At 42.1% G+C, this 23,668-nt stretch overlaps 1 protein-coding gene across 1 annotated transcript in view; it reads left to right on the top strand.

Annotated features, from left to right (window-relative positions):
• ACOXL (acyl-CoA oxidase like) overlaps positions 1-23,668 on the top strand; it is a 248,107-nt gene that overhangs the window by 145,794 nt on the left and 78,645 nt on the right. Inside the window, 2 exon segments of the mRNA XM_033100859.1 lie at positions 2,762-2,871; positions 10,950-11,061. Coding sequence (XP_032956750.1) covers positions 2,762-2,871; positions 10,950-11,061 — 222 coding nt within the window.

Raw genomic sequence — 23,668 nt, 5'->3', positions numbered from 1 at the left:
TATACTGACAACAAAAGATGAATACAAGTCATGTGTGTACATTTTTGGCACCCTGTATATGTGTGTGTGTGTATAGTATACAGTATATATCAGTATGTAGTATACACACACAGTATATTGTAATGCGTCAGGGTCACGGTGATGGCGTGAAACCAGCTCATGTTCATTGCGCGCCCTTCGGGATGGTGACTGACCTACCTGTGCCTCTCCCTGGTCATTCATCAAATGAAGTATTGGATTTAGACGCTGCAGTGCCCAAACCCCACGGTAGCTGATGGCTTCCATCGTTGTATCTTCCACCAAGGGGGCATCAACGGCAGAGAATAAACTCATTTTTTAAATCATGTTTTCTTGACTCATGACCTAGAAAAGGAGGAAAGATGCCAAAAGCAAGGAGCAAAAAAGGGAAGATAAAAGGAGCAAAAACAAATCTGCTTTTGTGATATTAGCCAGGGCCCCGTTGTGTGTCTTCCTGCTTGTGTTTAGCAACCTAACACGATGGCTATTTCATGCTGACTTTAATTCTAGTTAGAGTGAGTTAATTTGCCCAATTTAAGTTATTCAAATGGAAAAGGAGGGAGTAGTGAATAAATTGAAGGAAGTTGTTAAGGACTTGAACAGGTTGGGTGAGTGTTGAAAATAGGAAGGGTTTGGCTTGTGCATTCACTCATTCAGGAAATCTTCCAGCTGGGTGTGCGTGGTTCAGGTGGTGCCGAGTGGATGGGCTCACCTCTCAGCACTTCCCTTCCAGGCGGTAGAAAGACAGGAGAGCAGTAAACAAGCTGTGCTCTGTGTCATCAGTAAATGCTGCTGAAGAAATGGTATGGAGGGAAGACATGGACAGAGGGGTGGGAATGGCGATTTTTAATTCCGGGGATGATGTCGCTCTTGCAACAAGAGCAAGCCAGAGTGACCCCCGTCGTAAGCTTCACAGATGAGCGAAAGGAAGAATGCAAATGTTAATCCTTGTGCCGTGTGTGCTGTAGCATTTCAGTTGACATTCTAGTTAAAGCTGGTGGCTTCCCCCCATGTTTTCCACCCCTGGAGGTGTTTTGATTTTCACACTCATTTTGGATAGCAGCAGCCAGAAAAATGTTCCCATCCTTGGACCCAGACTATAGTGATTCGTAAACATTGCATTGAATGCCCTCTTTTCTATAAAACAACATTTCGCGACACCCCCTTTATTATCTGTAAATGAAATCATAGATGACATAACTTATGTGGAAGCCGAATTTCAAGAAGTCGGGACAATAGTTCAAAGAAACAAAAGGAAAGTAATGTTTAATGAATGTAACAACATGGTCAGCTCTCACAGTACTGCATCTGGCAGCCCCCGACGCAGACTGAAGCCCAGACTCACGGACCAGTCACAGCTGTGGGCATCACACAGCATGTGTGCCACTGGCCGCCTCTGAGCTCAAGGGGGCAGTGAGTGTAGTCCTGCCGCAGGCCGGGGGCGGGAGGACCTCAGAGCTTCGGTGTAACTGAGTGAGGCTCTGGGCCGTCAGTCGGCAGCTTGTGTTTGGCCACGTGGCATTCGGCAGAACACTGGATGTGACTATGCCCCCTGCATTTTACGCCTGGCTATGGCCCCTCCCCCGGGGAAACACAGCCCTCAGGCATCTCCAGAATCCCTGGTGTAGGCAGGGCGGCCTTTATAAAAACCTCTGCAGCAGTGGGCTCATGGGTTTATTCTCAGGTAGTAAGCAAAAGGAGAATAGTGCTATTTGTCTGAGTATCTGATATTAAGGTTATTGATGACACTGTAAAATTGGAAACAACCTAAACATCTAAATGAATGGAAATGTTGATTTACCTATGATTTTTCCAAATAAAAGACACTATACAGCCACCAAGCAGAAAAACAGAATCTGAAACAGCGATGTGAACTGGAAAGACCACTTATGATACACTGTTGATTGAAAGCATGTGCATTTTATACAGTCTTTATAAAGACATGAATGTATACCAAACAAAGAAGGAAATATTCTAAAGTTGGTTTGGTAGGACAATGAATCAGCTATTTATTGCTGTGTAACCAACCACCCCAAAATCTTGTAGCTTAAAACAACATGCAGTCGTTAACTGGTGGTTCTGTGGGTTGGCAGTTTGGATTGGGCTTGCAGTCAGCCGGAGGCTGGCAGGCAGGTTGGGCAGAGGTGGCCTCACTCATGTCTGGCGCCTGCTGCCGTCAGCAGACCCCTCCCTGCAGCAGGCTGGCCATGGGAATCTTCTTTTAACCAACCTGGAAAAGCACGCTGAGCTTTTGGCCCAAAGTATAACTTGAAAGCTGCTGAGGGAGGAGATTGATGGGGATGGTTTTCTGTGTGTATTTGAATGATATTCCTCAAAGGCTCAGTCAACCACAGGCTATCAGAGGCAAAGAAGAAAACAGACCAGACATCTGTCTGGTCCAGAGAAGGCAAGTTGGTTTCATGTGAAGTGTCAGCTGACTTAGCTGGTCCCGGGACTGGTATTCAAGGCTGGTGTCTCAAGGGGGAGAGGGAACAATATGTCACTAGCTTGTTGGCCACTCTTGCTGACCATGGGGAAGGGACTGTGAGTGGAAGGGACATGCCACCTGTTTGCTGCGGGGAAGTGGGGGCCCCTGAAAGGAAAAGATACTTCCAAGGAGTTTGGTTCCTTCCAAGGAGTTTCCTAGAAGCTGCTTGACCTTGTCTGGCTGCAGCATTGAAGACACTTGGGCATTTTCTGTGTTTTTGACAAATGACTGATGAATGGTAAACTCTGTGCACAGGTTGTAGCTCGGGAACTGCTGGCTCAACACGCCAAACAGTATGAAGAAAGACCACTTGTTGGCCTGCTCCGGGGCTGGGCTGAGTCTGGGGGCGACAAGCTGAGAACCAGGTACGTAACTGCTCAGGCTGTCACCAGCCGTGGCCCTCAGTGTCCTATTACTGAGCCCGAGAGTGTAGAGCTTTGTCCTGGCACAGCTCTCTCTTGTTTCCAAAGCTTAATATGTGATAAATACAAAAAAATATACGACTATGTAAAACTAATGCTCTTGCACCCACTCCCTCAATTTACAGCTAAAACATGCTAATTCTGTCCTTTCTTGTGTTCCTTCCTTATTGCACGTTCACTGTTCCAAGCACCTTGCAGGTTTTAATTATAAAAACCCCATGGGGTAGGCTGTTATTTCCACTTCACAGATGAGGAAACTGCGGCACAGAGGTGAAGTGTTTTGCCCGAGGTTAGGGCATATGAGTGACAGAGCTAGGATTTGAACAGATAGTCTGGCTTCAGAATCATGTTTTGGTTGTTTTTATTGACTTTAAGCTTGAAAGTAAAGTGTAATGTATGTGGTATTCTGTAGTTTCCTGTTACCGCTCAGTATTTAGTTCCTAAGATTCATCCCACTTCTTATGTGAGCTGGAGAGCTGTCCTCCTTGCCATGACACTTTCCATGCGCATGGCACAGTTCACTCATCCATTCTAATCTCTAGTATCAGTGGGCATTTGGGCTGTGTTTCTGATATTCAGCACAAAGCTTTTATATGAGAAGTCTTGTACCTGTTTTCGGGGGAATATGTGTGAGCATTTCTATAGGGCTTTTAAATTTAGTTACCATGACTCAGAGTAAGAAATAAATTTTACAACCCTACACATCGTCAAGCATCCCACCCAAGAGACACAACTGAAGCGACCATTTCATGAAACAATGCTTATCCTTTTACTCATATGTTCTCTGATATTTAAATTAAAAAAAAAAATCTGATCTCAATTCTTTAAGCTGGTTTCATGACTCATTAGTGATTTGCAGTCTGTTTGAAAACCACTCCTGAATAGTGTATATTTCCTAGGAGTGAAATTGCTGTGTTGTGGGCATCCAAATTTACTGGCAAGTGCCAGGTTGTTTTCCAACGTGACTGTACAAAACATAGCCCGCCAGCAGCACGGATTCTGTGGAACCATATCCTTGCCAGCACTTGGTACTAGCAGACTTAATTTTCATCAATACAGTATAAGAAAAAGGTCTCTCACTGACTTACATTGCGTTTTCCCTATTACAGGTGAGGTAACGCTTGCTTCCACATGTTGACTAGCCATTCACATTTCTTCGTATGTGAAATGTCTGTTCATGTGTTTTGCCAGTTTTCCTTTTTTCTTTTTTTGGTCTTATTCTTACGCTCTTTTAGGGGTTCTTTATCCTTTGTTGGTATAGATGTTACAATTATCTTGGCCAAGTTTGTGGCTTCTCTTATATTTTCTTCATGGTATCTTTTGATCAACATAAATTCTTAAATTACAATTGAATTTACTCATCGTTTATATGCCACACTTTCTGTGCCTTGTTTACTTTGAGATATTGAAATATACATTTTTAAAAAAAGTTTGAGTGTTTCATCTTTCACATTTCATTCTTGAATTCACTAGAAATTTTTATCTGTGGTGTGAGGAAGGGATCTACTTTATTTTTTCCTCCTGTAGGGATTGTCCAATGTTCCGGCACCATTTCCTGAAGCAACTGTCTCTTCCCAGGGATCGGCAGTGCCCGCTCTGGACTTTATTAAATTCTGTATTTGTGGAAGTCCATTTTGGGGCTATTTTGTTCCTAGTCTGTTTGTATATCCTTAATGCAACAATACACTGTTAAAATTACACTAGGTTTATAATAGTATAATATTATCATATAGCATATATAATATAATATTATATTATATTACATTATATTATATTAATGAGCTCTGACAATTAAGTTTGTGAACTTGCTGCAATGAGGTTGCTAACCTATTTTGATATCAGAGGGATTATTCATTATGAATTTGTAACAACTGGACAAACAGTTAATCATGTTTACTATTTGGAAGTGCTAAAAAGTCTGCGTGAACAAATTAGACGACCTGAACTTTTCGCCAATAATTCATGGCTCTTGCATCTCAACAATGCACCAGCTCACACAACATTGTCTGTGAGGGAGTTTTTAGCCAGTAAACAAATAACTATTGGAACACCCTTCCTACTCACCTGATCTGGCCCCCAATGACTCCTTTCTTTACCCGAATATAAAGGAAATATTGAAAGGAAGACATGTTGATGACATTCAGGGCATCAAGGGTAATACAACGACAGCTCTGATGGCCATTCCAGAAAAAAAGAGTTCCAAAATTGCTTTGAAGGGTGGACTAGGCGCTGGTGTCGGTGCACAGCTTCCCAAGGGGAGTACCTCAAAGGTGACTGTAGTGATTTCAGCAATGAGGTATGCGGCACTTTTTCTAGGATGAGTTCGTGAACTTAATTGTCTGACCTCATTTTACATTATAATATCTGAAATATAAATCAGAATTGTGTTGATTCTTCTGGGTCTTCTGCATTTCCATGTAAGTTTTGGAATCAGTTTGTCGAGTTCCTCAGGAAAACAACAACAACAACAACAACAACAACAACAACAACAACAACAACTATCTGCTTAGATCAGGAATCTAGAAGAGTCAAATTCATAGGACAGAAAGTAGGATGGTGGTTGCTGTGCCTGGGGGCAGGGAGAGGGGAGAATGGAGAGTTACTGTTTCATGAAGACGGAGTTTCTGTTTGGGAAGATGGGAAAGTTCTGGAGATGGACAGTGGGTGTGGCTGCCCAACACTGTGAATGTGCTTAATGTCACTGAACTGGACACTTAAAAATGTTACAATGGTAGCTTTTATGTATATTTACCACAATTTAAAAAAATCTGGTGAGATTTTCTTTGAAAGTGTATTAAATCTATAGATTTGCAGAAAAGTTGACATGTTGACAAAATGATCTTCCTCTCAAAGATTTTAATCTCAGAATTGTCTTCCAGTGTTCAATCCTTTTCTCCATTTATAGTACATACTTTGATAGAGTTAATAGGCACTTATCATTTTGTTGTTGTTGTTGTAGTAAAAACAATATTTTTAACTATGTATTTTGTGGTTGCTGGTTTATTATAAAAGCATTTGACTTTTGTATGTAAATCTGCCCATAAAAAATTATTCTAAATGTGTCTATAGATTCTTTGTGGGTTTTTTTCCATAGATAGTCATACCATCTGCAAATAATGATTTTCTATTTATTCCTTTCCAGTTGTTATTCCTATTATTCTTTTTTGTGTAGAAGGTGATCTTTTGTCTTATTCCTGGTTTTAAAAAGAATTAGTTTAACATTTCACTATTAAGAATGATATTTGCTGAACTTTTTGATAGATGGACTTTAACCCTAACAAAACTCCATTTATTTTTATTTTTAGCATATTTTTGTCACTACTAGATGATACATCTTATTGACTTTAATGCAAATAATTTTCTTGCACCTATTGAAGCACCTATTGAAGAAATATCGTATGATATTTCTTCTTTAGCCTGCTAATATGATAAATAACCGTTATGAATCTTTTGATGTTAAACTACCCTTGCATGCTTGAGGGACACTCGATTTTGTTATGCTGCGTTATCATGTTTCTATTTTCCTGGGTTTGGCTGGCTTGTATTGGGGCCGGGGGGCGGGGGGCACATGTTGTATCCTCACTGACATATTGTTTTCCTTTTTTGTACTTCCCTGATTTGGATTTATATCAAGTTTTACTGGTCTCATAAAGTCACGTTGGCAGTAGTGTCTTGTTCTGTGGAAGAATTTGATGTTATTTGAACACTATCTGGGCCTGGGGGAATATAAATTACTGATTCAATTAGTTTAATTGTTTTAAGACCGTTTAGACTTTCTCACGTCAGTTTTGGTAAACGGTATTTTTCTAGGACTTTATCCATGTGGTTCTGAATTTATTGGTGTAAGATATTTCATACTATTCTCTAATTATCTTTTTCACTTCCGCTAAATCTGTAGTTCAAATGTCCCATTTGTAGACAAATGTCCCATTTGTCATGCTTAAAATTATTTCTGTGCCTTCTTTCTTCTGTATTGTTTAATATTAGCAGATTTTATCTGGCTTATTTTTTTCTCAGACAACCGGCTTTTCCCTTTATGGATCTTCTCAGTCCTACCTCTATTTCCTACTTCATTGATTTATGCTCGTAAGTGTATAGTTTCCTTTATTCTACTTTTGAGGAGCTTATTATACTTTTTCCCTTTTGTGTATTTTTTATTATTATTTTTATTTGGAGGCAGACTATTTGTCTCTATAACCCAAATGTACTGAGCTAATTTCCAAGGAAACTGTTAATTAGGAAACATCATTTAGAATCCTGATTAAAAACATGGGAAACACATAAATGATAGTAAGGGCTTTTCATGTCTGTCGGTATGAAGTGAATTAAGGAAGCTACACTTTGTCCTTTATTCCCCCCATTTTTCACTACTGCTCAGGTTCCTGTTTCCTCTGACTGCAGTGTCTTATCAGCTCCCATAACCTCCAACTGTTTTTCTTAGTTTTAATGTCTCAACCTGTCCCAGCACACTATGTAGTCAGTGCATCTTTTAATATTTCTTGCCCTGAGTGGGTATTTTATGGTTCCAATAGCTTTCCCCCCAACTTGTTAGTTTGAAAACTTTCCAACACATAAGTTGAAAGAACAGTATAGTTCCCATCAAAATCAGTTAGTTCCATCCATTCAGGGACCTTGTTCCCAAACTAGCCACGCACATCTGCCCTTTCATTTCTTTTCCAGATGGCAGAGCGGGGCTTGTCCCCGTCACTCAGAAAGCATAACAGACTCTCACCCACATGCAAATGTCTGCTCCCAGCAAATTTTCCAGGACAGACTTGAGAGGCGCCAAAGGCAGTATTCCAATTGTAAATATTTGGAAAGTTCCAGTCCATTTATTTTTGTCTCGGTTATTAACCTCCAAAACAGTACACATCTCTCTCCCACACATCCAGGTTTACTGATTCAGTCTGTCTGTGTTTATCTACTTAAGTCCTAAAACCGTATTGCTCTGGTTTTTATGTACAGTAAGACAAGCCTTTGTCACCCATACTGTGTCCTGGGTACTTCTCTGGGCATTGGGGACACCGCGGTGACTGGGGGGGGGTCTCAGCCGTGTGGAGCTTACACTCTAGTAGGGCAGTTGGACGGCAGTCACAGTGACAACGTACATGAGAAGATAGAAACGTGAGGAAAGATGGGCTGGGAACTTCCTGCTGCCCTGAAGTCTCTCCGACTTGTAGCCATTATGTGGACCCCCAGGGGCTCCCCTCATTTGGACTGTGGGAGGTTCAGGCATTGCCCTGAAAGGCCCATGAGACTAAGTGAGGAGGGCGGGCGTGGCTCTGAGGTGAGCTGCTCCTGGCTCTGCCAACAGCTCCATGCAGCCCGCTCTCGCTCTCGGCTGGTGAGCTTCCTCCCTCTGCCAAGGGGCTGCCACTGAGCCCTCAGGCTCTCATTCACCCTGGATCCTCTTCCGAGGGAGGAGGCTGTGGGCCGGGGAAAGTCAAGGTTATGCATTGCACTTGAATGCTTTGTCATATTACATTATGAACGTTTTCAAATATCCAGCAACATTGAAAGAATTTTGGTGGACATTTGAGTGCCCACCATCAAGATTCTACTATTGACATCACTGTACTGGCTATGTCGTTAACTAGAGCTCCATATTTGGTTACAGTTTTTTCTTCTTATGCAGAATTTGAATACAATGCAATGCACAAGTCTTACGTGTGCATTCACTGAGTTTTGACAAATGCATACACCCGTGTGTCCAAAACTCTTATAAGTGAAAGGCCATCAGCATTCCTCCAGAAAGTTCTATTATGTCCCTTCTCAGTCAATCCCTATGGCCACCACCCCAGATGCAGCTACTTTTCTCAGTTTTCTCCCACAGGTTAGTTTTCCTGTCTGAGAACTCCATCTAAGTGGAACCATGCTGTATGTCCTCTTTTTGAGCTGCCTTACTAACTCTCTATAATGCTTTCTGAGATGCATTCATCTTATCGTGTTAGTTTGTTCCTTTTTATTGCTGAGTAGTATTCTACTTGATGGCTGTACTAAGGATTTATTTTCCATTCTTGTATTGATGGGCAGACTCCTGGAATGCTTCCAGTTTTTCACTACTCTGAGCAGAATTGCTATGAACATTCGTCTACAAGCCTTTTTGTGATGAATTTTTACCAAGCCTATTTACCTAAGGCCAATAGTAGAAGTGGAATCATGGGGTCATGATGTATGTGTTTGTTTAGTTTTATGACACCTTTTGCCAAAGCAGTTTCACCATGTTACATTCTGTCAACAAGTACGTGAGTTCTAGATGCTCCATGTCTTCGTCAGCATTTGATGTTGTCAGTGTATTTACTTTTAGTCATTCTGGTAGACACATAATGCTGCCTCCTGTGGTTCTCACTGGCATTTCCCTGATGAATAATCATGTGCCTTCCAATTTAATTTAAAGTTATAGTCATTTTGACCTTGTAAAATACAAAGAGGTTGCCTTTAGTGGTATTCCTTTCTTTGAGAGTCTGTGCTGGATGGCTTCCTAGAGCTCTGTGGTGTGGGCATGTTTGGCTCGTGACTCATAGAGTCATGTCACTCATGGGTGGATGATGTCCACTTCCTGTAGCACCAGCAGTTCACAAACCTCAGGTGGACAATGTTCTACAATAAACACCCCAAGAAAGGTCATTTCTGATACCAGTATTCACAGTCTCCAGGTTTCATGGGCACCGTCCCTGGAATGACTGAAACATACTTTTCAATAAAATATGAATGTTCTTTACACCTGTTGTTACATAGACTGAGACAGAGACTCACCCCTCTAAAGACCAGAATCAGAATGAGGATTGATAGAATTTAAGTTTCCTGGAAATTGGCATGTGGTAAATAACCTCCCACCTTTCCTGTTTCAAAAGCAGTGTATCAGTTGCTTCTTTGTGTTTCTCTCGTGGCTTCTGATTAAGCAGCAACGGCTTTTTATTTTACTTAATTAATGACTTGGGTCTTACAATAACTTACTTCCCAAGGACATGGGCAAAGGGGTGGCCAAGCTGTGGGGGCCCCGAAGTGTGAATTGATTGCTCAGCTGTCCATCTCACTTGTACAGATGGAAGTTTCATGTGGGGGAGGGAGAGCAGATTAGCACAAAAGGCAGAGTCGCAGGATGAAAAACCCACAAGGCTGGGAGGGGACTTGGGTGTTTTGAGTCTGTTTGTGCCTAAATCTTTTAACGCCGCTGCACCTCAGTTATCTCATTTGCCAGATGGGGAAGATGGAAACTTCTATCTGCTGAGGAAAGTTGCCATCTCCGTGGCACACCCTCTCCTGTGCTTGCCCACACCCCTATCACTGCCCTTCAGCTCCTCCTCGAAATATGAGTGTCCCCTAACAAAAACTCGAGCTCACACGTGTTCTGCCTGGGGGACCTAGAGTAGTTACTACATCTTGCTGCTGAGCCTCAGATTCTCAAACTGTGCATTGGACAATTGTAGTATCCTCATCATAGAATTATGGAGATCATTGAAAAATCCACAGCAATAATTAGCACAGTTCCTCGTACAGAATGTATCTAAGAAATAGGATCCATTGACAAATACTTTGTGACAGATATATCGGATCACTAATATTCGCTTATCATTATGGGAACATATGCCCAACAATGGCTGAGTAAATTATGATAAACCCACTTGGTGGAAATTACATATATTAGGTTGGTGCAAAAGTGATTGTGGTTTTTGCAATTATTTTTAACCTTTTAAACTGCAATTAGTTTTGCACTAACCTAATATAAATGATTGAACACTACTTATAATACAATTATAAGTGGAAAGGCCAGGAGCCCAAATTATCTTTCTATTACAAGGACCACCATGTAGGAAAACCAGAGCCAAACGTTCATAAAACAAGTACTGAAGGAAACACCAATCAGTGTTAGAGGTGTGAGGGCCGGTTACGTGTATTGACAATACTTTTCTAGGTGAAGAAAATTGTTTTGGGAAAAAACAAGCCCTGTCTGTTTCTTTCAAATGAAATCCTTTGGTGAGGACAAAACAGTAATGATGATCACTCTGGTTTTCCTTCAGTTTCCTGGCATTTAACATGGACACAGTCGGTAATCTCACCTTTCTGCTGAAAGCAGTGAATTTCCGTGAAAGGGTTCTTCAGCAGAGTTTGGTGGCCCGAATTTATTAGAAGGTAAGGACACATAGTGTTATATTTTTCCTCTTGACATGTGTTTATGATGTATTTTTGCTTGTGAACTATTTGCTAAATGGACAAGAGGATGAGTCAGCGTCATCACAAGCTTCTGGAAGTGGCTAGAGTCCTACAGGCCACTTTGCATGGCCGCCTTGCCTGCTTTGGAGGCCCAGATGCTACTGTGTAATTCTTCTGCATCCTCTTTTGGAATTCCACGCACAGGCATCATTTCGCTGCCATGGGGTTGATGAGTGGGGTAATTTTCAGCCCTTATGGGAAATATCTTTGTCTGAATGTATAATGAATACATTGTTCTCTTTGGGGGAGGGTAGTACACCAGGCATGTGTAAAAATTAACCATTGGACTAGCCTGAGATGCACTCTCTTTCCTATTAAAATACCTGTGACACTCTGCAAAGACACAAAACCTAGAAATCTAAAGGGAGTTTCCAACTACAGTGCCTGTGGGTTTGGCTTGAGGAAGCAGTCTCCACTTCAGAACACCTCTTTTCTCTTCTAATCCCAACGTGAGGCAGCAAGACCCCAAGAGAAGGCTTTGCTTACTCGACTCTCTGCCAGGCTCAGGGGCTCCGGGCTCCCACAGCCTGAAATCAGAGCACTGCTCCCTGCTGCATGAAAAAACTGGGCCCTGGGCAACTCTCCTTGAGTCTTCATACTGATTCCAAGATCACGTCTCCCAGTGTAGCACAGAGCACTAGAGGGAGGGATGCGTGGCACGTGGGGACGAGTATTCCCTTAGGAAATGCTCTGGAAGCACAGTGGCCCTGGGAGCAGAACATGGTCAGGATCTACCCTGCTGGAGCAGAGCCAGACTGAAGACTACCTGATGAGAGCTGGGCCAAGGTGGTGCAAATCAGGCCATGCCTCCCGCGTGCAGATCTAAGGTGAGGCCCTGCTAGACACCAAGTCACTCCATGTTCCCTGCCCTAATCAAACATGGAGCCAGCCAAAATGAGAGAAGGATGCAATTAAAGGTAAAAATGATATAAACGCACCAGCAAGCACAATCAACAGTGGATAAAATGTCATCTGTGAACATGCTTCCCAAGATTGTGAAGTCTGAAGATGGAATGGCAAGAGATCATAATGGACCCAGAGCAAAAGGAGTAAAGGTCTAACCTGTGGGTAACACATATTCCTGAAAATGCTGGAACAAACGGATCAGAAATAATAATCACAGACAAACTAGAAAAGTATTTTCCTCAGTATAGAAAAAAGAAATCAAGATTTTGATGGGGAAAAAAATGCCCATAACCGGATGTTGCCTGCAAATCTAGAGAAAAGAGATTATCATATAAGCAACCAGGCAGAAAATAATAGTTTACCCACAAAGGGGGGAAAAAAAAGGCTAGCTTCCATTTTTATTCACCAACTGCAAATGGGGTGGTACCTGCTTCCCTAAAGAGGAAATTTCATGATTTAAGCATATTGTCCCAAGCCAGATTTAACTCATGACTATAGGCAGTGGAAAGACGCTTTCAGAGAGCAAAAATCAGAAGTCAGTGAATGACACCTGGCCTTCCTTATTCAAAGTTATTCAAAGGCCTATTCCATAGCACTTTAAAAAGAGTCAAAGTTATTAAGTCAAAAATAAGGAAGTTGAAACTTCCTATCGATGGTCTCTGTGAAGCCAACCAATGCATTCAGAGCTAAAAATGTTTTTTTTAGGGGTGTGAGTTGGGGGGAACATGAATTTAAAAATAACCTTGACTAATTGGTTCTGTAATAGATTGGGTTTGAGATACATCTTAAGGTGAGATTGACCGAAAAGCATGCTTGGTTTCTTACTTTGATTGCAGGGTAGGGAGAAGACGTTGTTTTGCTCTGACTGATCATCAGAGAAACATTGGTTAAAATATATGTTTCACTAAATCGAATGTTACCGTGAGTTCTAAACACAGGACACTTGTTATCCAGATCACTGCAGAAGACACAGCGAAGATAAATAAGTGAGCGGAAGTTTGTGTGATCAGAGGGAGAGCAATGAAGAATGTGTCAGCTGGCACGCTCGGAGGCCTGGGAGACCCAGGCCGCGCCTGCTGGACCTACACCCAGCCTGGGGCTGCTGTAGGGTCCCCACTGCCACTTGCTCCTTGCTTTGAGAATTTCCCTGGGGATGTGTCCTCAAGCCTGGCTCCCATGCACTGTGATTTACCCTTTGTCCCTCGTCTGATGTGGTTAAGTACAAGTCCCCTTCCCATGCCTTGGAAGAGGGATGATTTGATCTTGAAAGGCACCGGTCTGGTGATTCTTGGAACACAACTTTTCCATTACAACAGGATCCCTAAATTCAATTCACAGGAAGCCATGCAGAGGCATCTTCTGACACATTTGCAGCCTATGGATCCGGAGCTGTAAATCCCGTCAGCTTCCACCTCTAGAAGGTGAAGGGTTACGTGTGAAATGGGCTATCACATGAAATGAAGGAGGTTTCAGGTCTCCTGGTGAAAGCATAGGCTGTCAGATTAGCTTAGAAACAAATCTAATAGTACACATTTTGTGTAGACACAAATCTAATTATATACAGTGATGTGTACTTATATGCATCAAACAAAAGGACATATAAAATGAAGTGTAAATACAGATTGGGCAACAGCAGGCCGTTTTTGGACGTCTTTTGGAAGACTGATGTGTTAGTGTGCCTGGGCCACCGTAACAAAATACCAGAGATTGGGGCTTAAACCACAGAAAGTTACATTTTCACAGTTCCGGAGGCCGGACGTCCTAGAGGGCAGAACCACGAGCTCAGAGGGTGTGGCCAAGAGCCGTGGACAATGCAAACTCCTGGGCACGGGGAGGACGCACCCAGTCAAGGAAGTCCTGGCATTTGCTCAGCTGGATTTCAGAACTGCTAAGGGTCACTGGCCCCTGTAGACCTCCCATGTTCTTCCTTTTTGAGCAAGAGTGTATGTGCTGGGTATCCTAGTGCTGTCCCACCGCTGTATGTTGGCGGTTAAGGGACAGGTGACTTGTCTCTTCTGTTAACAGCCGTCAAATCCAGAGAAACTGTACTTAAGGAATGGCATCTGAGGCACCTTATCTGCACCTAGACTGGGTTAGATGATGAGGTTCTGGAATTCAGATGAGTGCTGTACTGGGATGAGACTTCTGTGGGCCTTGGACTGGGTGAGGATGGGCTACGGTAGGCAGGGTCCAAGATGGACTTCCGTGATGCCCACCTCCTGCCTCTGGGTAGTCACAGCCTTTGGGAGAGTCCCCACTCCCCACATGGTACCAGGGCTGGTCTGTGTAGCCAGCAGAGTACAGCAAAAGATAGTACATGTCTTCTAAGAGGCTTCTGTGCGTTAGCCTCCCTCTCTCTCTCTCTCTCTCTCTCTCTCTCTCTCTCTCTCTCTCTCTCTCTCTCTCTTTCCCCCCTTCTCCCTCCCTCCCCCATTCTTCACTCTGGGGGAAGCCATATCATGAGCAGCGCGTGTGACAAGGAACTGTAGCTTCTTGCCAAAAGCTACGTGAATGAGTGTGGAAATGTTTCCTCCAGGTCTGTTTGTGTCTTCGGGGGTGGCAAGGACTGGGGCAAGCTACAACTTGACGGTGACCTCCTGAAAGAGACTGAGCCAGAAGCACCCAGTGGAGGCATGGCCAGATTCCTAACCCTCAGAAACCATGTCAGAGAATAAAAGTTATTTTTTTTGGGGATGCTAAATTTGGAGATATGTTGTTGCACAACAACGGATAAAGAATATAGCCTCTGAAAGCAAAATTTGTTCAGAAGTGTTGGCCTTGATACACACTTTTTGTAAACAAAATACTAAAAGGAGATTATAAGGTTTTCACCAATATTTCTATTTAATAATACAAGGTGGCATTCTTTCTATGTCAGTAAGAACATGACCTCACAATGTCCTGATGCTTCTAGTTTTTCGGTGATTATAGACAGTGCGCAGTGAACAGCCTGACAGTGTGCAGATTTTAGACTTGACATGCTGCCAGGTTGTTCTCTACAAGTGCTGAACCAAATTGTACTTCCCTAGGGCCACATTTCTGCACACTCATTTTCCTATCACTTTATTTCTCCAACTTTCTCACTTCTTATCTTCAGGATTTGGGAGTCTGTCATCTTCTTTTCATATTTTATTGACATGAGAAACATAGGTCCATGGTAAAATACTTTTAATTCCATTTTCAGCATGATATTCGATGCTGTCTGGTACTTATTAAATATTCAGAATGATTTTCTGCTTATAATTGTTCTCTGCCAGAGAACAAATTGTTCTCTGATTTTGAGAAAAAGAAAACCTTTACACACACACACACACACACACACACACACACACGAGTGTGTTTTCTGAACATTGGAAAAAATTTAGGCAGGTGGTGTGGCAAAGAAATACAGGGTTTTAGAATCAGATAGTTACATTTCACCACTTCTGAGCCTCTGCATCTGTGTCTATAAATTTGGGATAGTAAGAGTGGGCACAATACAAATGTGTTGCAAAGACTGAATAAGCTAGAATGTGTTTTTTTACAAGGCATTTTCAAAAATGGTAAACTTTGCACTCGTGTTAACTGTCTTAGTTACTACCATTAAGGTAAGCATTTTAATAGTCGATTCAATTAAATATTCATTAAGCAATCCAGTTTTCTAGGGCTAAGTGTGGGGGGACCCCCAAGATTATTAAGATACGTGCCTGCCTTGGGATAAGCCCACTAGCTTCAGCCCAAGGAAAAATGAGACAAGTGCTACATTATGACAAAACTTACAAGCTTAGAGGAAAGGATATTGACTTCTTCTATATTTGAGTTTGTATTTTGGCTCAGCTTTTTTGTTCAGCTAGCTGCGTGTTGGCTTGTGTCCGCCTCCATTAATTTTGTGTATCTTGAAATAAAATGGTCTGTTCAGCACACTGAACATCTGACCCAAACAGAGTCTGGACAAGAGTCTTTGGACAGTGTCCAAAGGTGGGTGATTTCATCTAGGGTGCCGCGATCTTATAAAAATAACCGTGTGATTCGGTTGAGAATCTTTAAAGAGGCAAAAACATGAGCGGGCTTTAGAAATCTGCTTTTCTTCTCAGCTTTTCAGTAATGCTCTTTAGTTTTCTTCAAAAGCACTTTTTATTTTGGAGATGCTTGGCTGACCCTTCCGTGCATACTAGGTGGTCCACCTGCCTCTTACGCTGGAGTGAGTGCTAAGGGCTGGCAGCTCACAGCCAGGGCTGGAGAGGCAAGACCGCTAGGTCCTCATGAAATAACATGCCTTTCCCTCGTTGGTGTAGCCAAAGTTAAACTCAAAATGGGGCCAGGAAAGGGCCTTCGGTGCGTGAGTGGTCTTGAAGGCAGCCCAGCCCCATAGCTTCCTTTGGAACTTCCTCCTCCCCAATTTTCCATAATCACGTTGCAAACGTCAGTCATCATGGTGGCTGCATCACTTCCTCATTAGTGGGAAGAAAAAACAAACACTGGCTCACCACTTTGAGAATCTTCTGCGACTTTGAGAATCTTCTATTAAGGACTTCTGTTGTTTTATGGAAAAAAATCTGTGGAGAAAAATATAGACCCTCAGTAATCAATGTGTTTAATAAATGACTATTTTCAAATGTGTGTCACAAAAATTGGGCGGGTGAGGGATGAGAATACAGGTGGCATGAAAATCGTGTAGTGACCCGGGAGCTCACTGGTGCTCTGACTCCCACCACACGTGTTCCCCCACGTGCAGGTGTGGGGGCTCCCCTCCACCACACTGAAGGCTGAGTCTCAAGGCAAAGGGAGGCGCTTTGCAAGTTGGTGTCATGAATCACGCTCAAAATCTAGGGCCAGCAAGCAAGCCTGGAAATAGCTCCCCTAAGTTACTTTCCCTTTTTCAGAGTTTGAGATTTGGATGGGAAAGAGTTGGTAGAGGCTGGAAATAAGGTTACCAGAGATGTAACTTTCTAGAGCTTTCTGTTTAGAAAACTTACTGTCACCTTCAATTTTTATTGTTGTGGTCAGTGTGCAATCTGAAGACTCTTGTGTGTATGTGACTTCAAAGCTCCTAATTTAGATCTTTCAAACACCGTACGACCATAGTTCTTCTGTAAATACTGTCTTTGTAATAGACGATGCGGTTATTCTGTTTGTTACATGCTGACAGCGTCTTCGCTCAGGTCACTGTGTTGGGGTTTGGAATCTTATCTGAGTTCTTATCGGGAAAGTATGAGCTGCCTATGTGGGCAGATGGGTGGCACACACATGGCAGATGCTGGAGAGAAGTCTGTCATAGTCCCCATCAGGCACGGGTCCTGATGGCTTTGGCCCCATGGGAGCTGATAGAGCAGAGAGGAGCTAGCAAAGGCCATTGTCCTGGAACCAGAGAGGAAATCTGGTGCTGATTTGCTGGTACAGAGCCTCTAAGAGTTTGAGGGTGGGGACAGGCACAGAGAGTTAACGGCAGCTGGGTTGTGTCTGTTACATTTTTTAAAGCTAACACAGTGGCCTGATCGGCAGATGTTTTACTGAAAATCTCCTGGCACAGAAATATGAAGAGCTTTGTTCCAGAGGCAGATCATCAAAGCCAGGAAGCAGGATTAGAAACCAAATTTCCTGAGTTCATAGTTCAGCTTGATCTTCATACATCTTCTGACTCCTGTGGTCGACTGGGGTTGGGAAGACGGATGACCAGAAGACTGGGACAACCTGATTGGGCGGGGGAGGGGGACTTTGTGTCTTCAGAGCGTGGGTGCTGCCTGAGCAAAGGCTACCGTGTCCCCCTCTCTGCTGCCTGGTGCTCGAAATGCCTCTAGTGGGGAACATGGTCCCGTCCCTCAGCGAGAGGTAAGGCTTGAACTCGGGAAGCTCCAGAGAGAGGAGGGCAATGCCTGGCTGCACCTCCCTGGAAGCTCTTCCTGGTGCTGGAGGAAGGGGCAGATGGAGGTCTGGAGAGACCCCAGAACAGACAGGCAGGAAGCCCTAAGGCTGAGGTGCCCGTCTCCTGGTGGGTGGTGTCCCCAAGCCTTAGCTTGGCGCCTCCCTCTTGTTGGCTGGTTGTGGGACATGTTTCTCTTCTGTGATATTTTCCTTGTATTCCTCTCCATCCCCCTTAATATTAATATTAATATTAGCAACCCTGTTAATATTAGGAGTTGCATTATCTCTTATCCCTCACTTCTAACTTTCTCCATCTTTCTTAGAGAGCACCCTAATTCTCTTTCTAGAGAAGCCTATTATGGGTAAGGAATGGAAAAGAAAGAAGGAAAGGGAAGTGAAGAGAAGCGAAAGGCAAAGGAAGTTTTATTGCTGATAATCGCAAGGAGGCACAGTCATTTCTCTGGAGTGGAGAGCTGGAAGGGTCCCTCGAGGTGATCTAGTTAACCCGCCCACTTACAGGAAGACAACCTGAGGGCCAGTTAGGTTAGTGGATTTATCAAGGTCACACAGTCACCAAGAATGAAGATGAGACTGCTATTTGATTGTGCAAATATCCTGGTTATCCTCCCACTTTTGCCCACTGTTTTCAGTATCCATCAATGGATCTTCCTGGAAACAATTACTTCTGTGGTGTTTGCCTGGTGGGGACTTTCTGTTTCCCTTATTTCTACTATACTTATTAATTACAGAAACAAGAACTGTCCCTTCTCCTCCAGTTACCTATTTATTCCATTTATATCAGTGTGGGTTCAGATAGTTATCCTATATTTGGACTACAATCCAATGCTATCATTATTTCTTTCTTTCTCAAATTGTTCCAGCTTTGGCCATTGAGAGCTCCTTCAAGTTAGCCCCTATGTCCCTTGGCTATGTCCCCACGCCTTTTCTTAGCATCTCCTTATTTTCTGGTACCACAAAATGTCCCAGGTGCATCTTGCATTTTCCCTGCCAGATCTTTAATCAACCATTTCTCCAAGAACCGCTGGTTCCTTTTACCGGAAAAAGGTATTTAAGAGCCAATGTCTGGTTTCTTGGTGTGCTAATAGCTACTGGGGCGTCACTGCATCTAGGCCTGCTTTGAGCGAGAGAAGATGTGTGTTTCCTAACTCACACACACGTTCTCCCACAGATCTGCATGTTTATTAGAAACCACGAGTTCATACTGGGAGCTCTGATTCTGATCCCAAATGGCAAGTCCCCCTTCTTTCCCATTTGTAACTTCTTTCTCTGAAAAAGGGAGAACGTTGACTTTCACTGTCTATGACGTGTTCACTTATTTGACCTTCCCAAGTATACACATTAGTCGTGTCAGGATTGCTAACCATACTCCCTGAGAAACACATTTATAAACTAGAATACAGTGGTTTTGTTTGTGAATCCAGCTTCCAGCATCTAATCAAAATTCTAATTCTGAAGTATTTTCAACTTTGATTCATTTTTCCTTCTCTACACTCTTCAGGGGTTATTTTATTCATTTGCAACACAGTTAAGTTTCCTTGTTCCTATTTGTCTTCTATTGTGGGATCCCCTCCTTCCTGGTTGATTTTAGTTCTTCCTGTTTTAGCTTTGAGAAATGTTACTAAGTTTCTAGGACTCAAAGATATACTCCCTCCTCACCCCTGCACCTCATTTCTATTCCTTCCTGCTTCCCCACACACCTCCTATAGATGTACAGTATTTTTGATTTTGGAGGTTATCTTTCCTGTATTCCTTTTATACAAAAAAAAAACAACCCAAAACAAAACAGAAGCATGTGTGTTTTCTTATGTTGCTTTCTCTTATACGAAGGGTAGCATACTATAGATACTTTGTGCTTTCCTTCCATTTAACAGTGTGTCCTGGAAATCACCTCATATCAGTTCATAGAGATCTACCTCTTTTTAAAAAATAACAAAAGAATAATACGTTGTGTGGATATACCGTACCTTACTCAACCCTCTCTAATACATGTGCATTAATTTTTTTCCTAGTATTTTTCAATCAGAAATAATGCTACAATGAGTAACCTGTTGCATATGAATTTTAGTATTGCTTAAGGTGTGTCTTCAGGGCAGATTTCTAAAAATGTGTTTCCTGGGTCCAAAGGTAGGTACATATGTAATTTGGTTAGATATTGTCAAATTCTCCTTTGGGAGGGTTGTGCTAATTTGCATTTCCTCAAGCAAAGTTTGTTTCCTCACAGTGTCATTAACAGAATGTGTTCTCATACTTTTTTTATTTTTGCCAATTTGGTGGGTGAGGAATGCTATCTCTGTGTTGTTTTAATTTACATTTCTCTAAGTAAGAGTGAGTTTGAACTTTTTCATCTGTGTGAGGGCCATTTTAACATATTTTTATGTACTGTTGGTTCATATCATTTTCCCATTTATCCTTAAGATTTGGTATTTTGTCCATGAATTTTTAAGTATAGTTTCTATATTAAAGATATTAGTTTTTTGTCATGTTGTAGAATTTTTCTACCAGTTTGTCATTTGTCTTTTGACTTTGTTCATGGTGATTTTTGCCATGCATAAAAATTTTTTTTTAAACTTTTATGTGGTTAAATGTAGTAATATTTTCTTTTATTGCCTCTGGATTTTAACTGACAGTTAGAAAGTGTGTTCCTACATTTAGGTTAAAGAGGATGTTGCCACATGGAAATCTTAATCTTAATATCCTGATGAGTCAGCAGATGGACTTTGGAACTGTCAGAAAGACTGAAAATTGAGGAGGAAAATCCAAAAAAAAAAAAAAAAAAAAAGAAGAAGAAGGGAACCACAGAGGGGGAAACTTCAACCCATATGTATGAACACCAGTCAGATCCTTAACTGAGCTCTGAAATATGCATGTGTGTCCAAGACTCCCAAGAGCTCAAGGCATCTTTAATCTGGAAGACTTAAAGAGCTGAGCAGAAGATTCAACTCTTTCCTACCACATAGGAAGCAGAATTTGTAGTTTGAATCCTGCCAAGTTAGAGTGGTATGGTAATGTCACTAGGTTTAGCATTGAAACTGTGAAGGGCCATGCCTTAGGTGTAAAACTATGTCCTCAGAAAAAGAAATTTGCCTAAGGACTAAAGGTAAAATTAAACAACATTAAAGAGAAAACTGAAAAGATTATCCCTTACAAAGCATAAAACAAAGCCTCCACAAATTCAAATTTATCTGCTAGATTTAATTGCATGCTGGAATAAAACAACACTTTTTAGAGGAAGACAACAGGATTTAGAATGAGTACTATTCAGTGTCCAATATACAATAAAATATTACTAGACATGTGAACAAACAAGAACATGCAATCCATGATAAGATAAAAATCAGTCAATAGAAAAAGACCTAAAATATGACCCAGATATTGAAATCTGAAGACAAGGGCTTTTTAAAATTATGACAAATTTACTAAAGAGTGAACAGGATATAATACATTAAAATTTCAGGAGACTTTTAGAAGCTGTAAAAAAAAGGGAATCAAATGAGATTGAACTGAAAAATACAATACTATAAGTAAAAAAATTAACTGAATGGGGTTAACCACAGATTAGACACAAGAGAGGAAAGGGCCAGTGAACATGAAGATAGTGCAATAGAAATAATTTGAACTAAAGCACAGAGTGAAAAAAAATTGATTAAATGAACAGAGCCTCAGTGACCCGAGGGACAAGGCCACACATTCTAATATACATATAATTGGAGTTTCAAAAACAGATGAGAGAATGGAACAGAAAAAGTATTAGCCATTTTTTTTTTTTAATGACAGTACACAAATTCCGGAAGCTCAACAAGATTCAAACAGAGAGGATTAAAAACACACAAACAAATGTAAGAACAGGAGCACATCGTAGTTAAACTGCTGGAAACCAAAGATAAAGAGTAAATTTTAAAAGTAGCCAGAGAAGAAGAAATATTAGAAGCAGAGAAGCAATGATAAGAATGATGGTTGACTTTTGTTAGAAAATGTAGAGCCAGAAAACAGTGAAAAAGATATGTCTAAAGGGCAGCTGGAAGAAAACAAACAAATAAGAAATCCCACAAAGCTGTCTATCTAGAATTCAAGACCCAGCAAAGATACATATCAAAAATGAATTAAAGGCAGACGTCATCAAAATGGCGGTGTGAGGTGAGCCTCTGGAAATCTCTGGAATTTACAACAAATTGAACAACTATAACTCCACAAAGGACTCGCTGCACAGCAGACAAGCAGGACGAAAAGTCTCACTACTGAATTCACCTAAAGGTGGGCAAATTGCACAAGCAGGGGAGGAGAGAAGGGAGAATCGCGGAGACCGAGCTGCGAGGGCTCAGGACACAGACCTAGCTCACTGCTCCGAGCTCACTGCATCCTGGAACTACCGCAGCTGTGGGAGAGGGAAAAACTCCGACTGCTAGGGCTCCACTGATGGCCCACAGAGCTGAGTGGACAGCATGTAACACGGCTGAACTCAATGGTCACGGCAGAGACCTCAGAGCAAAGACTGACTGAAGAAGGCTGAAAACGGCGGTTTAAGCCCTCACTGCCGCAGAGAGTGGAAACCTTAGGCACTGAGACTAGCCGCCCCCTCCCTACCCTCCCAGAGCTCGCCCCACCCCAACCTGACCAGTGCTAGAAGTGGAACAGTAGTAGTAGATCAAAAGAACAGAATATTTGCAGTTCTGAGAATTGTGGTCCGCAGACACAGATTCGCAGCCCAACTAGTTCCGGCAAAGGGGAGGGAGATGTGGAAGCAGGACTGGCTGTCGTGGTGGTCACCGCCATTGCTCTGGGCCACCTCTCACAACACACCCCGCCCCTGTCCCCACCTATATGGGCGTATCCCTGCAGGAGTAAACAGAACTGCTGAAACACACGGACTCTGAATCTGGTGCAGAAACAGCTTTGGAACTTCAAAAGCTCTCCGCATCCCCACAGGGACAGGGCACCCTATGACCCAGGCAAACTGTTAACAGAGGAGAAGCCCGCAATCCAGGGAATCCCCCCATTGTGTGAGAAGCTGGAATAGTGCAGAGAAAACATAACACTACAGTGTGAGAGAGGAAAAAAGGCTGCAATCAGAGAGAAAATAAAACATTCGACCAACACGTTCTGGAAAACAAAAGAAAGACCTCTTCCTATCAACCTGTTGCAGAACCCACTCCTGTAGATGTCTAGGAAGAGAAATGATAAATCATAAATTGCCATGAATAATCAAGGCAACAAGACAGCTCAGAAAGAAAGTGAAAGGTCTCCAGAAAATGAACTTAAAGACATGGAAATATGTGACTTAAATGACAGAGAATTCAAGATTGCAGTTCTGAAAAAACTCAACGAGATGCAAGAAAACACAGAAAGGCAGTTTGATGAACTCAGAAACACAATCAAAGAACAACATGAACATTTTACCAAAGAGAATGAAATTTGAAAAAAGAACCAAATAGAATTTCTGGAGATTAAGAACTCAACAGAAGAAATGAAGAATGAAATAGCCAGCTTAGGTAGTAAAATTGACCAGATGGAGGAAAGAATCAGTGACATTGAAGATAGAAACCTGGAAATGACACGAATGGAAGAAGAAAGAGACTTAAGACTTAAAAGAAATGAAAGAACTCTACAAGAACTTTCTGACTCCATCAGAAAGAGCAATATAAGAATAATGGGCATATTATTATGGGCAGAAGGAGAAGAAAGAGAGAAGGGAACAGAGAGTATATTCAAACAAATAGTAGATGAGAACTTCCCAAACTTGTGGACAGAACTGGATCCTCGA

Source organism: Rhinolophus ferrumequinum (assembly GCF_004115265.2).
Source record: "Rhinolophus ferrumequinum isolate MPI-CBG mRhiFer1 chromosome 13 unlocalized genomic scaffold, mRhiFer1_v1.p Super_scaffold_3, whole genome shotgun sequence".
NCBI classification, from domain to species: Eukaryota; Metazoa; Chordata; class Mammalia; order Chiroptera; family Rhinolophidae; genus Rhinolophus; species Rhinolophus ferrumequinum.
The sequence above is the reverse complement of the archived record's forward strand: the minus strand, read 5'-3'. Positions and strand labels throughout refer to the sequence as shown.